Below are 12,650 nucleotides of genomic sequence, written 5' to 3' on the forward strand. Positions count from 1 at the left end.
CCAGTTTTCCCAGCACCACTTATTGAAGAGGCTGTCTTTTCTCCACTGTATATTCTTGCCTCCTTTATCAAAAATAAGGTGACCATATTTGCGTGGGTTTATCTCTGGGCTTTCTATCCTGTTCCCTTTATCTATATTTCTGTTTTTGTGCCAGTACCATACTGTCTTGATTACTGCAGCTTTGTAGTATAGTCTGAAGTCCGGGAGCCTGATTCCTCCAGCTCCATTTCTCTTCCTAAAGACTGCTTTGGCTCTTTGGGGTCTTTTATGTTTCCATACAAATTGTGAAATTTTTTGTTCTAGTTCTGTGGCAAATGCCAGTGGTAGTTTGATAGGGATTGCATTGAATCTGTAGATTGCTTTGAGTAGTATAGTCATTTTCACAATGTTGATTCTTCCAATCCAAGAACCTGTTATATCTCTCCATCTGTTTGTATCATCTATAATTTCTTTCATCAGTGTCTTATAGTTCTGCATACAGGTCTTCTGTCTCCTTAGGTAGGTTTATTCCTAGGTATTTTATTCGTTTTGTTGCAATGGTAAATGGGAGCGTTTCCTTAAATTCTGTTTCAGATTTTTCATCATTAGTGTATAGGACTGCCAGAGATTTCTGTGCATTAATTTTGTATCCTGCTACTTTACCAAATTCATTGATTAGCTCTAGCAGTTTTCTGGTAGCTTCTTTAGGATTCTCTATGTATAGTATCATGTCATCTGCAAACAGTGACAGCTTTACTTCTTCTTTTCCAATTTGGATTCTTTTCATTTCTTTTTCTTCTCTGATTGCTGTGGCTAAAACTTCCAAAACTCTGTTGAATAAAGGTGGTAAGAGTGGGCAACCTTGTCTTGTTCCTGATCTTAGAGGAAATGGTTTCAGTTTTTCACCATTGAGAATGATGGTGGCTGTGGGTTTGTCATCTATGGCCTTTATTATGTTGAGGTAAGTTCCCTCTATGCCCACTTTCTGGAGGGTTTTTATCATAAATGGGTGTTGAATTTTCTCAAAAGCTTTCTCTGCATCTATTGAGATGATCATATGGTTTTTCTCCTTCAGTTTGTTAATATGGTGCATCACATTGATTGATTTGCTTACACTGAAGAATCCTTGCATTCCTGGGATAAACCCCACTTGATCATGGTGTATGATCCTTTTAATATGCCGTTGGATTCTGTTTGCTAGTATTTTGTGGAGGATTTTTGCATCTATGTTCATCAGTGATATTGGCTGGCCTGTAGTTTTCTTTCTTTGTGACATCTTTGGTTTTGGTATCAGGATGATGGTGGCCTCGTAGAAAGAGGTTGGGAGTGTTCCTCCCTCTGCTATATTTTGGAAGAGTTTGAGAAGGATAGGTGTTAGCTCTTCTCTGAATGTTTGATAGAATTCACCTTTGAAGCCGTCTAGTTCTGGGCTTTTGTTTGTTGGAAGATTTTTAAGCAGAGTCTCAGTTTCATTGCTTGTGGTTGGTCTGTTTATATTTTCTGTTTCTTGCTGGTTCAGTCTCGGAAGGTTGTGCTTTTCTAAGAATTCGTTAATTTCTTCCAGGTTGTCCATTTTATTGGCATATAGTTGCTTATAGTAATCTCTCACGATCCTTTGTATTTCTGCAGTGTCAGTTGTTACTTCTCCTTTTTCATTTCTAATTCTATTGATTTCAGTCTTCTCCCTTTTTTTCTTGATGAGTCTGGCTAATGGTTTATCAATTTTGTTTATCTTCTCAAAGAACCAGCTTTTAGTTTTATTGATCTTTGCTATTGTTTTCTTCGTTTCTTTTTCATTTATTTCTGATCTGATCTTTATGTTCTTTCCTTCTGCTAATTTTGGTTTTTTTTTATTCCTCTAATTCCTTTAGGTTTAAGGTTAGGTTGTTTATTTGAGATGTTTCTTCTTTCTTGAGGTAGGGTTGTATTGCTATAAACTTCCCTCTTAGAACTGCTTTTGCTGCATCCTATAGGTTTTTGGTTGCCGTATTTTCATTCTCATTTGTGTCTAGGTAGATTTTGATTTCCTCTTTGATTTCTTCAGTGATCTCTTGGTTATTTGGTAGTGTATTGTTTAGCCTCCATGTGTTTGCATTTTTTACAGATGTTTTCCTGTAATTGATATCTAGTCTCATAGCGTTGTGGTCGGAAAAGATACTTGATATGATTTCAGTTTTCTTAAATTTTTAAATTTACCAAGGCTTGATTTGTGACCCAAGATATGATCTATCCTGGAGAATGTTCCATGAGCACTTGAGAAGAAAGTGTATTCTCTTGTTTTTGGATGGAATGTCCTATAAATATCAGTTAAGTCCATCTTGTTTAATGTATCATTTAAAGCTTGTGTTTCCTTATTTATTTTCATTTTGGATGATCTGTCCATTGGTGAAAGTGGGGTGTTAAAGTCCCCTACTATGATTGTGTTACTCATGATTTCCCCTTTTATGGCTGTTAGTATTTGCCTTATGTATTGAGGTGCTCCTATGTTGGGTGCATAAATATTTACAATTGCTATATCTTCCTGTTGGATTGATCCCTTGATCATTATGTAGTGTCCTTCTTTGTCTCTTGTAATAGTCTTTATTTTAAAGTCTATTTTGTGTGTTATGAGAATTGCTACTCCAGCTTTTTTTTCAGTTCCATTTGCATGGAATGTCTTTTTCCATCCCTTCACTTTCAGTCTGTATGTGTCCCTGGGTCTGAAGTGGGTCTCTTCTAGACAACATATATACGGGTCTTGTTTTTGTATCCATTCAGCCAGTCTATGTCTTTTGGTTGAGCATTTAATCCATTTACCTTTAAGGTAGTTATGATATGTATGTTCTGTTACCATTTTCTTAATTGTTTTGGGTTTGTTATTTTAGGTCTTTTCCTTCTCTTGTGTTTCTTGCCTAGAGAAGTTTCTTTAGCATTTTTAAAGCTGGTTTGGTGGTGCTGAATTCTCTTAGCTTTTGCTCGTCTGTAAAGGTTTTAATTTCTCTGTCAAATCTGAACGAGATCCTTGCTGGGTAGAGTAATCTTGGTTGTAGCTTTTTCCCTTTCATTACTTTAAATATGTCCTGCCAGTCCCTTCTGGCTTGCAGAGTTTCTGCTGAAAGATCAGCTGTAAACCTTGTGGGGATTCCCTTGTGTGTTATTTGTTGTTTTTCCCTTGCTGCTTTTAATATTTTTTCTTTGTATTTAATTTTTGATAGTTTGATTACTGTTTGTCTTGATGTGTTTCTCCTTGGATTTATCCTGTATGGGACTGTCTGTGCTTCCTGGAGTTGACTGACTATTTCCTTTCCCATATTAGGGAAGTTTTCAACTATACTCTCTTCAGATATTTTCTCAGTCCCTTTCTTTTTCTCTTCTTCTTCTGGGACCCCTATAATTCATACGTTGGTGCGTTTAATGTCCTATAGGTCTCTGAAACTGTCCTCAGTTCTCTTCATTCTTTTTTCTTTATTCTACTCTGCAGTAGTTATTTCCACTCTTTTATCTTCCAGGTCACTTATCCATTCTTCTGCCTCAGTTATTCTACTATTGATTCCTTCTAGAGAATTTTTCATTTCATTTATTGTGTTGTTCATCATTGTTTGTTTGCTCTTTAGTTCTTCTAGGTCCCTGTTAAACTTTTCTTGTATTTTCTCCATTCTATGTCCAAGATTTTGGATCATCTTTACTATCATGACTTTGAATTCTTTTTCAGGTAGACTGCCTATTTCCTCTTAATTTGTTTGGTTTGGTGGGTTTTTACCTTGCTCCTTCATCTCCCGTGTGTTTCTCTGTCTTCTCATTTTGCTTCTCTTACTGTGTTTGGGGGGGTCTCCTTTGCACAGTCTGCAGGTTTGTAGTTCCTGTTGTTTTTGGTGTCTGCCCCCAGTGGCTAAGTTTGGTTCAGTGCATTGTGGGGGTTTCCTGGTGGAGTGGACTGGTGCCTGTGTTCTGGTGGATGAGGTTGAATCTTGTCTTTCTGGTGGGCAGGGCCATGTCTGGTGGTGTATTTTGGGGAGACTGTGACCTAATTATGATTTTAGGCAGCTTCTCTGCTAATGGGTGGGGTTGTGTTCCTGTCTTGCTAGTTGTTTGGCATAGGGTGTCCAGCACTGGAGCTTGCTGGTTGTTCAGTGGAGCTGGGTCTTAGCATTGAGCTGGAGATCTCTGGGAGAGCTTTCACTGTTTGATATTACGTGGAGCTGGGAGGTCTCTGGTGGACCAATGTCCTGAACTCGGCTCTCCCACCTCAGAGACACAGGCCTGACACCCAGCCAGGGCACCAAAGATCCTGTCAGCCACATGGCTCAGAAGAAAAGGGAGAAAGAAAGAAGGAAAAAAATTAAGTTATTAAAATGAAAAATTTAAAAACAATTATTAAAAATAAAAGAAAATTAAAAAGTAATAAAAAGAAGAAAAAAAGAAAGAAGAGAGCAACCAAACCAAAAAACAAATCCACCAATGATAACAAGCACTAAAAAGCCATACTGAAAAAAAAAAAAAAAATCAGACAGAACCCTAGGACAAATGGTAAAAGCAAAGCTATACAGACAAAATCACACAAAGTTCACCTCCTCAATTTTGGGATGATTGGTTGTCTATTCAGGTATTCCACAGACACAGGGTACATCGAGTTGGTTGTGGAGCTTTAATCCGCTGCTTCTGAAGCTGCTGGGAGAGATTTCCCTTTCTCTTCTTTGTTCTCACAGCTCCCAGGGGCTCAGCTTTGGATTTGGCCCCGCCTCTGCGTGTAGGTCGACGGAGGGTGTCTGTTCTTCGCTCAGACAGGACGGGGTTAAAGGAGCCGCTGATTCGTGGGCTCTGGCTCACTCAGGCCGCGGGGGAGGGAGGGGCACGGAGTGCGGGGCGGGCCTCCGGCGGCAGAGGCTGGCGTGACTTTGCACCAGCCTGAGGCGCGCCGTGCGTTCTACCGGAGGAGTTGACCTTGCATCCCGGGACCCTGGCAGTGGCGGGCTGCACAGGCTCCCCGGAAGCGGGGTGTGGATAGTCACCTGTGCTGGCACGCAGGCATCTTGGTGGCGGCAACAGCAGCCTTAGCGTCTCACGTCCGTCTCTGGGGTCCGCGCTGATAGCCACGGCTCGTGCCCGTCTCTGGAGCTTGTTTAGGCGGTACTCTGGATCCCCTCTCCTTGCGCACCCCGAAGCAATGGTCTCTTACCTCTTTGGCAGCTCCAGACCTTTCCCCGGACTCCTTCCCGGCTAGCTGTGGCACACTAACCCCCTTCAGGCTGTGTTCAGGCCGCCAACCCCAGTCCTCTCCCTGCGCTCCGACCGAAGCCCTCAGCTCCCAGCCCCGCCCGCCCCGGCAGGTGCGCAGACAAGCCTCTCGGGCTGGTGAGTGCCGGTCGGCACTGATCCTCTGTGCGGGAATCTCCCTGCTTTGCCCTCCGCGCTCGTGTTGCTGCTGTGCTCTCCACCGTGGCTCTGAAGCTTCCCTTCCGCCACCCGCAGTCTCCACCCGCGAAGGGGCTTCTTAGTGTGTGGAAACCTTTCCTCCTTCACAGCTCCCTCCCACTGGTGCAGGTCCCGACCCTATCCTTTTGTCTCTGTTTACTCTTTTTTCTTTTGCCCTACCCAGGTACGTGGGGAGTTTCTTGCCTTTTGGGAGGTCTGAGGTCTTCTGCCAGCCTTCAGTAGGTGTTCTGTGGGAGCTGTTCCACATGTAGATGTGTTTCTGATGTATTTGTGGGGAGGACGGTGATCTCCACGTCTTACTCCTCCGCCATCTTGAAGGTCTTTAAAGGGTGCATTCTGCTGATCTTGGAGAGTCTCCTGGAGAGGCTGGGGGTGGCTGTGTCTCCTGCTGGGGACACAGACAGTAGCCTAGCAGCAGCCACACTCAAAAACTCCTACCCTGTGGAAGCCGGAAGACACTGCTGGCAGGTGCCTGGTGAGATCCTCCTATGCTCTTGGAGAAAACAATTTTCATCTGTTCATATATTGTTAAAAAGTAATGGGTTCATACTTTTTTTTTAAAGTCTAATCCTTCCCACTTCTTCCTCTCAAACACTGAATCTCAGATCCTTTGATGTGTAGCATAATTGAAGTGTTAATTCCTTGCTAAGCTCTTTTCAAGCTACTACACTCACCATGCAGAGTTCATTCCATCCCACAGTCTCTTTGTATTAATGTCTCAGAAAAAGCAAAGTAACTCTTGCTCTGTATTCAAATATTTTGCCCAAGAGTAGTATCTTTTGTCTCCATTCCTGAAGATGTGTTTATTTATTTGGCCTTCAAAAAGAAAACACAAGTCTGCTACAACTAAAAGAGAATGCAAGAACTGGGCTTCTCGTCTCATTTTGGGAAGCATCTGGTTATTGTAATTCACGGAGCTCTCATGCGGTCCTGAGTGGTTTCAGCCTTAAATCACCCTGTGTTGGCAAACAGTAGTAAGGGCCGGGCCAGGAAAGGAACAGACCAATCTCATGTACGGAATGAGATTAAATAAAGGCATCAGCGTGCCAGTATTCCCATTACCAATATTTCTGTTTCTGATATATCCTCCTGAGAAGCCAATGTGTTATTTCAGTGATGTTGACATTGGAAGCCATTCTGCTGTTCTGGAGCTCCCCTTTAGAATTGGCATCGGGATCAGAAGGCTACATCTTGGTTTGTTTTAAAGAGTAGAGTACATTTGTGGTAGTGGCATGTTATTAGGTCAATGATCCAGTTGGGTCATTCTAGGTGGAAACTTCGAAGTGGTTAAAAGAGATGTTTTTATATCCGGAGCCAGAGACCTGGACCCTAGTTCTGACTCTGCCATTTGTTTGCTTTGTGATGATGGAAATTTTACTTTACTGCTTTAAGCCTCGATTACTTTAGCTGTGAAATGGGAATAACACCTATGAAACTTGATGAAGATTTCAAACGAATAACCAAAGTGTGAGTCCTGCCTCTGTCACTTCCAAACTTTTATGTCATTTGTACTTCACTTTGTTTTGAACAATTATCAGTGAAGAATCCTGGAGTCCCAGGAGGCTAGTGCTCCAAGAGATTATCCACTCAAAAGCCCCGTGTGAGAGACGAAGAACCTGAGAACCATAATTATAGAAGTACCTCGAATGTCAGGGTGACTGCTTTGAAAGAGAATGCTTATTTGACATTTACACTGAGGGTTTCTTAAAAAAGGCCAAAACCAAGAAACAAACCCAAAACCCCACCTCATTTTCCTGAAGTAAGGCTGGTATGCAGTCAAATTAAATGGATTTCCTCATAAATGGGACAGCAGTCCTCTTGAGCTTATAAATCAGGATCACCCTGCTTATTCTGTTCGATCCAGAAGAGGAATGGAAATACCCAAAGCAGCTGGAGGAAAAGCTATAATAAACTTCTTCCTAGAAAGGAAAAGTCCATGCTGGTCCTCTGTATCCCCTGGAGAGTCGGTAAACAAAGTCTGTAGTTGTCACTTCACCTGCCTCTGGGCTTATCTGACCTTTCAGCACAGGTAAGCAAAGGATGAGGCCATGCAGGGGCCAAAGGCACGGGCTGGCTGGACGTGAGAACCACAAAGGACAGGGGGTGGGAGGGAAGAATAGGAATGGTCTAGAATAATGGGGAGAAAAGGAGAACAAGAGAAAGAAATTTCATCCCTGAGAACTATAGTGGAGGGTCACCACGGCTACTGCTGGGGGGGATCTGTGCTTCTGTTTGTCTACCTCCGAACAGTACCACACCACCAATGAGAGTATGTTTTCTGAAAACAGAAAAATTCTCAGGAGAGGGCTCCCCTTGCAGCTACTCTAGAAACTCAATACATCTTAACAGTCCCTACTCTTAGAAAGGTCTTACTAATTAAAAAAAAAATCAAAAAAAATCCCTGAATATCACTTTTGAAATGACTTGCTTTATTATCCCACTAAAAAAAAAACATTCAGTGTTTATATTGGAAAACCTACCCTTTTTGTGCCCTTCCATTTTTTATGCAGGGCGTAAATTTGTATTTTTTATACAACAAGTAAAGATTTCAGAAGGGTGGTCAATTATTTGCTGATTGAATTATAGGAAGAACGTGTGATTCTCCAATAGAACTCAGAAATGTATATAGCTAACATTATGCCCACATGTATCTAACCCAGCCTTAGTAATTATAATCACTCTTTGTTTTTTGTTTCCTGAGGGGAATAGGTTAGGTTGGACCTGAATGCATCATTTATAAAGTATGCACATATAAACTGAGCTTTCTTAAATCGAGGTCACTTGGGTAAGAAGGCTCTTTTGACAAAACTGGGTTGACAGTTGTATTCACTGGGCACTTCAGTGTTCAATGATATTCTTCCCACATCCTGGGTCATAAGGCAGTCACATCTACATCAAAGTTAAGAAACAAGATCATGTTCACAGTAACAGCAAAGCTTCATGGTGTGTGCTTTTACACTTGAATATGCTGTGTTCTGTTCTGCCATGTTAATATTTTAAATAATATAGCTTCCTTTCCACGTAGTATTAAGTTCATCTTTCATTTTCTCTTTACCTTTCTGAAATAGCTTTCTATATTGCTATATTTATGCCAGGGGAAATTCCTAAAACATAGGAAGCATAAAGTCAAATCATCTTTGCAGGAAAACAGCAAAAGTAACAACAAAAACCGGTTTAAGATCCTCCAGCCAAAATGATATCTTGTGTACTTTACAGACTCAATCTGTGTACCAGGCTTTGATCCAGGCCTCAACATAATGACTGGGATCACCCCTATTAACCCAATGATACCAGGCCTGGGGCTGGTACCACCCCCGCCAACAGAAGTGGCCGTCGTCAAAGAAATAATCCACTGCAAAAGCTGTACTCTTTTCCCCCAAAACCCAAGTAAGTGATACCTGTGAGAAGTATTTGATCATCGATTTAAGTTTCTTTCTTTTTTTACTACAGTATTGCATTCATTTTCAGATGTGACTCAAAGTTCTCCCACCTAGGTACACAGAGTGGGGATCGTTCTACAGCAGTCCTTCGTCTCTAGATCAAAACAAATACGTGGGTCCCTGTGTCCATCCAGGAGCTGAATTGACACCACGAGGGGAGCATGAGTGATTGGGGTGAACAGCCAGCATTAAGGACCTTTTTGCGCGCAACAAAGCCTAGCGTTTGCCGCAGATTGCAGTGTGAAATATGTGAACACTTCCATCCATCTTCACAAATGTGGGAGAGAAACTCTGAAATGCGTTTTGCTAGATGGAAAACGGAATTAATTTGGCAGTTAGCAATTTGGTGGTGGAGGGGAGCGGGGAGCCTGCATCTCAGAGTTCCTGGACCAGATTGCATTCGCTTGAAGGAAACATACATTTGATGAAATAAATAGGCCAGTTTGTTTTTTTGTTTTTTTAACTTAGTCTCTGATACTAAATTCATGGGCTTCAATAGCTGGGATTTTTTTTTATTCATATGAAATCAGTGTTGCCTTTTTAAAGTGGACTTTTCAGAAGATTGCTTTTTATCTTTTTATGCAGGCTCCCTCAGATTTAGTAGTTTGCTCATTTAAATGTGAATAATAAAAAAAAAAAAGGAGAGGGTGGTTTCAGGCCTTGTGTTTCGCAGCCAAGTAAGTACTGCGCCTGCTTTCAGGCTCTGCTCCCTGTTCTGCCTTACTGCTCCATTATCCTGCAACCAGCCAAGGCAGACAACAACCATCGGTTTGTTTTTTTGTTTGCGGTACGCAGGCCTCTCACTGTTGTGGCCTCTCCCGTTGCGGAGCACAGGCTCCGGACGCGCAGGCTCAGCGGCCATGGCTCACGGGCCCAGCCGCTCCGCGGCATGTGGGATCTTCCTGGACCGGGGCACGAACCCGTGTCCCCCGCATTGGCAGGCGGACTCTCAACCACTGCACCACCAGGGAAGCCCAACCCTCGGTTTTTCGTCATGTTTTCATTTCATCATGCTCTGTACTTAATGAAGTTTTTTTAATCTTTTTTTTCTGATTTTCCGGGCCTCTGTATTATGAAGGAGAAATGAAATGATGGTAACATTTGCTTGATCTCTGTTCGCGGACGAGCATAGCCACTCTGTGTAGAAATGAACACAGAAAGTAGAGAAAGGTGGGGAGAAGGAGGGGACAGGCACTGAAAGCCAGGACATCCTGCCATCTGTGTAGATCACTCTAGAAATCCATCATTACTCAGAATGGAGAAAGGTAGTCTGTGAGTTTGACTTTCACCAGGTGAACCAGAAAAAAAAAAAAACAGGAACTATAACTAAAAGGCAAAACCCTCTGTTTTTTTGTGATTCTCAGATCTTCCACCTCCCTCCACAAGAGAACGACCTCCCGGGTGTAAGACCGTGTTTGTCGGGGGATTACCAGAAAACGCCACTGAGGAAATCATCCAAGAAGTCTTTGAGCAGTGCGGTGACATCACAGCGATTCGGAAAAGCAAGAAGAATTTTTGTCACATTCGCTTTGCCGAGGAGTTCATGGTTGATAAAGCCATTTACCTTTCTGGTACTTTGCATCACATAAGGGGGTTTTCTCGGTGCTTTGGGATGTTTTGTTACGTTAATATGAGCGTATTCCCTTTTGCCTTAATGCATAATAAAAGTCCTCACAGTTTGGGGCTGGAGAAGGAGGAATTCTGCCCTTAGGCTGCCAGAAGCTCCCTGTTAAGTCTGTGAATGCACGTACGTCCCTGCTTGCAGACATGGTGTCCCATCATCCAGGCTTTAGGAATTCCATCGAGTTTCTAATTAATGTTCTCAAGTGCTTCTTAGATGAGAAGCAATATTATGAATACTGAGGACCATTATTATTATTGGATGTAATTCTCTGGGGGAATAAAGTCCTCTGTCAGCATAATTTCAGTTTTTCAGAAGTGGTTCACTTTCTAGACACCAGGGCACCAGATCAAGATGAGTGCCTTGCAGACAGTGGTCCCCAGGCCTGAGGAGGAGGCCCAGGAAACCGCCCCGTTGCTAGTGCATTTAGCCTGGCTAAGCCCGCCCCACCATCCCTGCTTCCCTGGTGCCATTTATCAGGGAAATTCTTACAGAGGTTGAAATTAAGCCTTCTGCTGCCTTCCACCCTATGGGTGTTGGAGCAAATGTATGGAGCCTGTCAGCAAGGCCTTTGCCAAATCTAAGCATCGCAGAGCTGGTATTGAAATGTAGCTTTGGAAGGATGTCTTTTTAGATTTAACTCACTGCCATTCCCTCTCTGTCTCCATCTGCATATTTCAGTCTGTCACTCTGCACATTACTTCCCTCTTCCAGAGGCGAAGCTAGTGGGGAAAAGTGGGAAAAGAAGAGGGGAAAAAAATCTGAACATTACTACCAGGTTTACCTAACTCTGCAGTCAGCCCCGATGACCATAAAATTGTCTTGCAAACCCCAGAAGCCTTGGGGTTATTCCAACACTGAAGAGACTTTCCTGAGCTAGATAGTGACCTAGAGAACTTTAAAACCCTTATTCCAATAAAACCTGACAGTGGAAAAGAAAGCCTGAAAGTATTCCAGAATGGAGGGGGACGATAAAACATCAAATAAAAATACAACACTCGGATCTCTCACAAAGTCTTGAGCTACAGCATCAGAGTAATCTATTAGACAACTGGGGATTCTATTGAGTGTATGGCACTGGCTTTCACTGGCAAGATAACCTCTCTCTGAGCCTCTCCTTTCTCTTCTGCAAAATCGAGATAGTAATAGTGCTACCTCATCGGATTGCTATGCAGATTGAATCAAAATAAGGGATATTAAGTGCCTAGCAGGGCACGTGCAACATGGGAACCATTCAGTAAGTGGTTGTTTTTAACACAAATATCCTGATGATGATAGAGAAGGAACCCTGCCCTGGGAATTTGGGTTCTAATCACAGCTCCACCAATACAACTATGGCTTTACCCCCACCTGATTAAATGAAAGGGCTACAGTAAATCAAAGGTGTTTTTCAACACTGGCATAACATAATGTTTAGACCCAATCAGAAGACTCATAGTACATTGCCAAAAGATGAACAGTTCCAAATTTAGGCACATGAAAGTTTCAGATTTATGCCTTGATGCTATATTTTTTTCAAGCTCCGACCCGGGCCCCTGCCTGACTACCCCTTGGCATCCCACAGCAAAGGCCTCACCTCCAGCCGACCTGCCTGAGTACACAGGGGGTCTCCCAGCTCTGCCTGGGCTGCCCTGGCAAGGTTGCAGCATGGTCCTGGGAAGATCTGAAAGGCTGACTGGGAGGGGCAGGAAGGAAGGCAGGCTGCCGCTCTTACGTAAGAGCTCCTGCAAGCCCTAGCCCAGCTGGATGGCCTAATTTTAGGACCACAATCACATTTGAGGGCCAAGCTAATTTTAGACTCAGCTTCATCACGGGCTCTTTTAAGGCCTTAATGATGGTGTTGTGATGAAAGAGAGGGTGATTTTTGGAACCAGAAATGTCTGAAAAGTGATGCTCGGGACATGACCAGGGGAAAGTTGCTTGGCCAGTTGGGACAGCTGGCCAGTCTTAGGCCATTCTGCCTGCTCAGCTGTTATGTATATATCACCACGGCCTGCTGATTTGTTAAATTTCCACAGCCCACAACCAAAATATACTCTGCTTTAGCATTAATTCTGCTCCTCTGTGATCAGATGTTTGCTTTTTTTTTTTTCTTTTTGCTTGTGAACACTTTTTTCAAAATTTATTTTCTAACATCTTTATTGGGGTATAATTGCTTTACAGTGGTGCGCTAGTGTCTGCTGTATCACAAAGTGAAT

At 42.8% G+C, this 12,650-nt stretch overlaps 1 protein-coding gene across 2 annotated transcripts in view; it reads left to right on the forward strand.

Moving 5' to 3' along the window:
- The window catches only part of ENOX1 (ecto-NOX disulfide-thiol exchanger 1), a 214,126-nt gene that overhangs the window by 49,475 nt on the left and 152,001 nt on the right, over positions 1-12,650 (forward strand). The window contains exons 3-4 of one of the 2 annotated variants that reach the window (XM_065895901.1): positions 8,608-8,778; positions 10,196-10,402. In XM_065895901.1, coding sequence (XP_065751973.1) covers positions 8,608-8,778; positions 10,196-10,402 — 378 coding nt within the window. The remainder of the gene's footprint in view (positions 1-8,607; positions 8,779-10,195; positions 10,403-12,650) is intronic. The other variant, XM_065895902.1, reaches the window with a different exon arrangement.

The sequence above is a fragment of the Phocoena phocoena genome, chromosome 18 (assembly GCF_963924675.1).
Source record: "Phocoena phocoena chromosome 18, mPhoPho1.1, whole genome shotgun sequence".
Taxonomy (NCBI): Eukaryota; Metazoa; Chordata; class Mammalia; order Artiodactyla; family Phocoenidae; genus Phocoena; species Phocoena phocoena.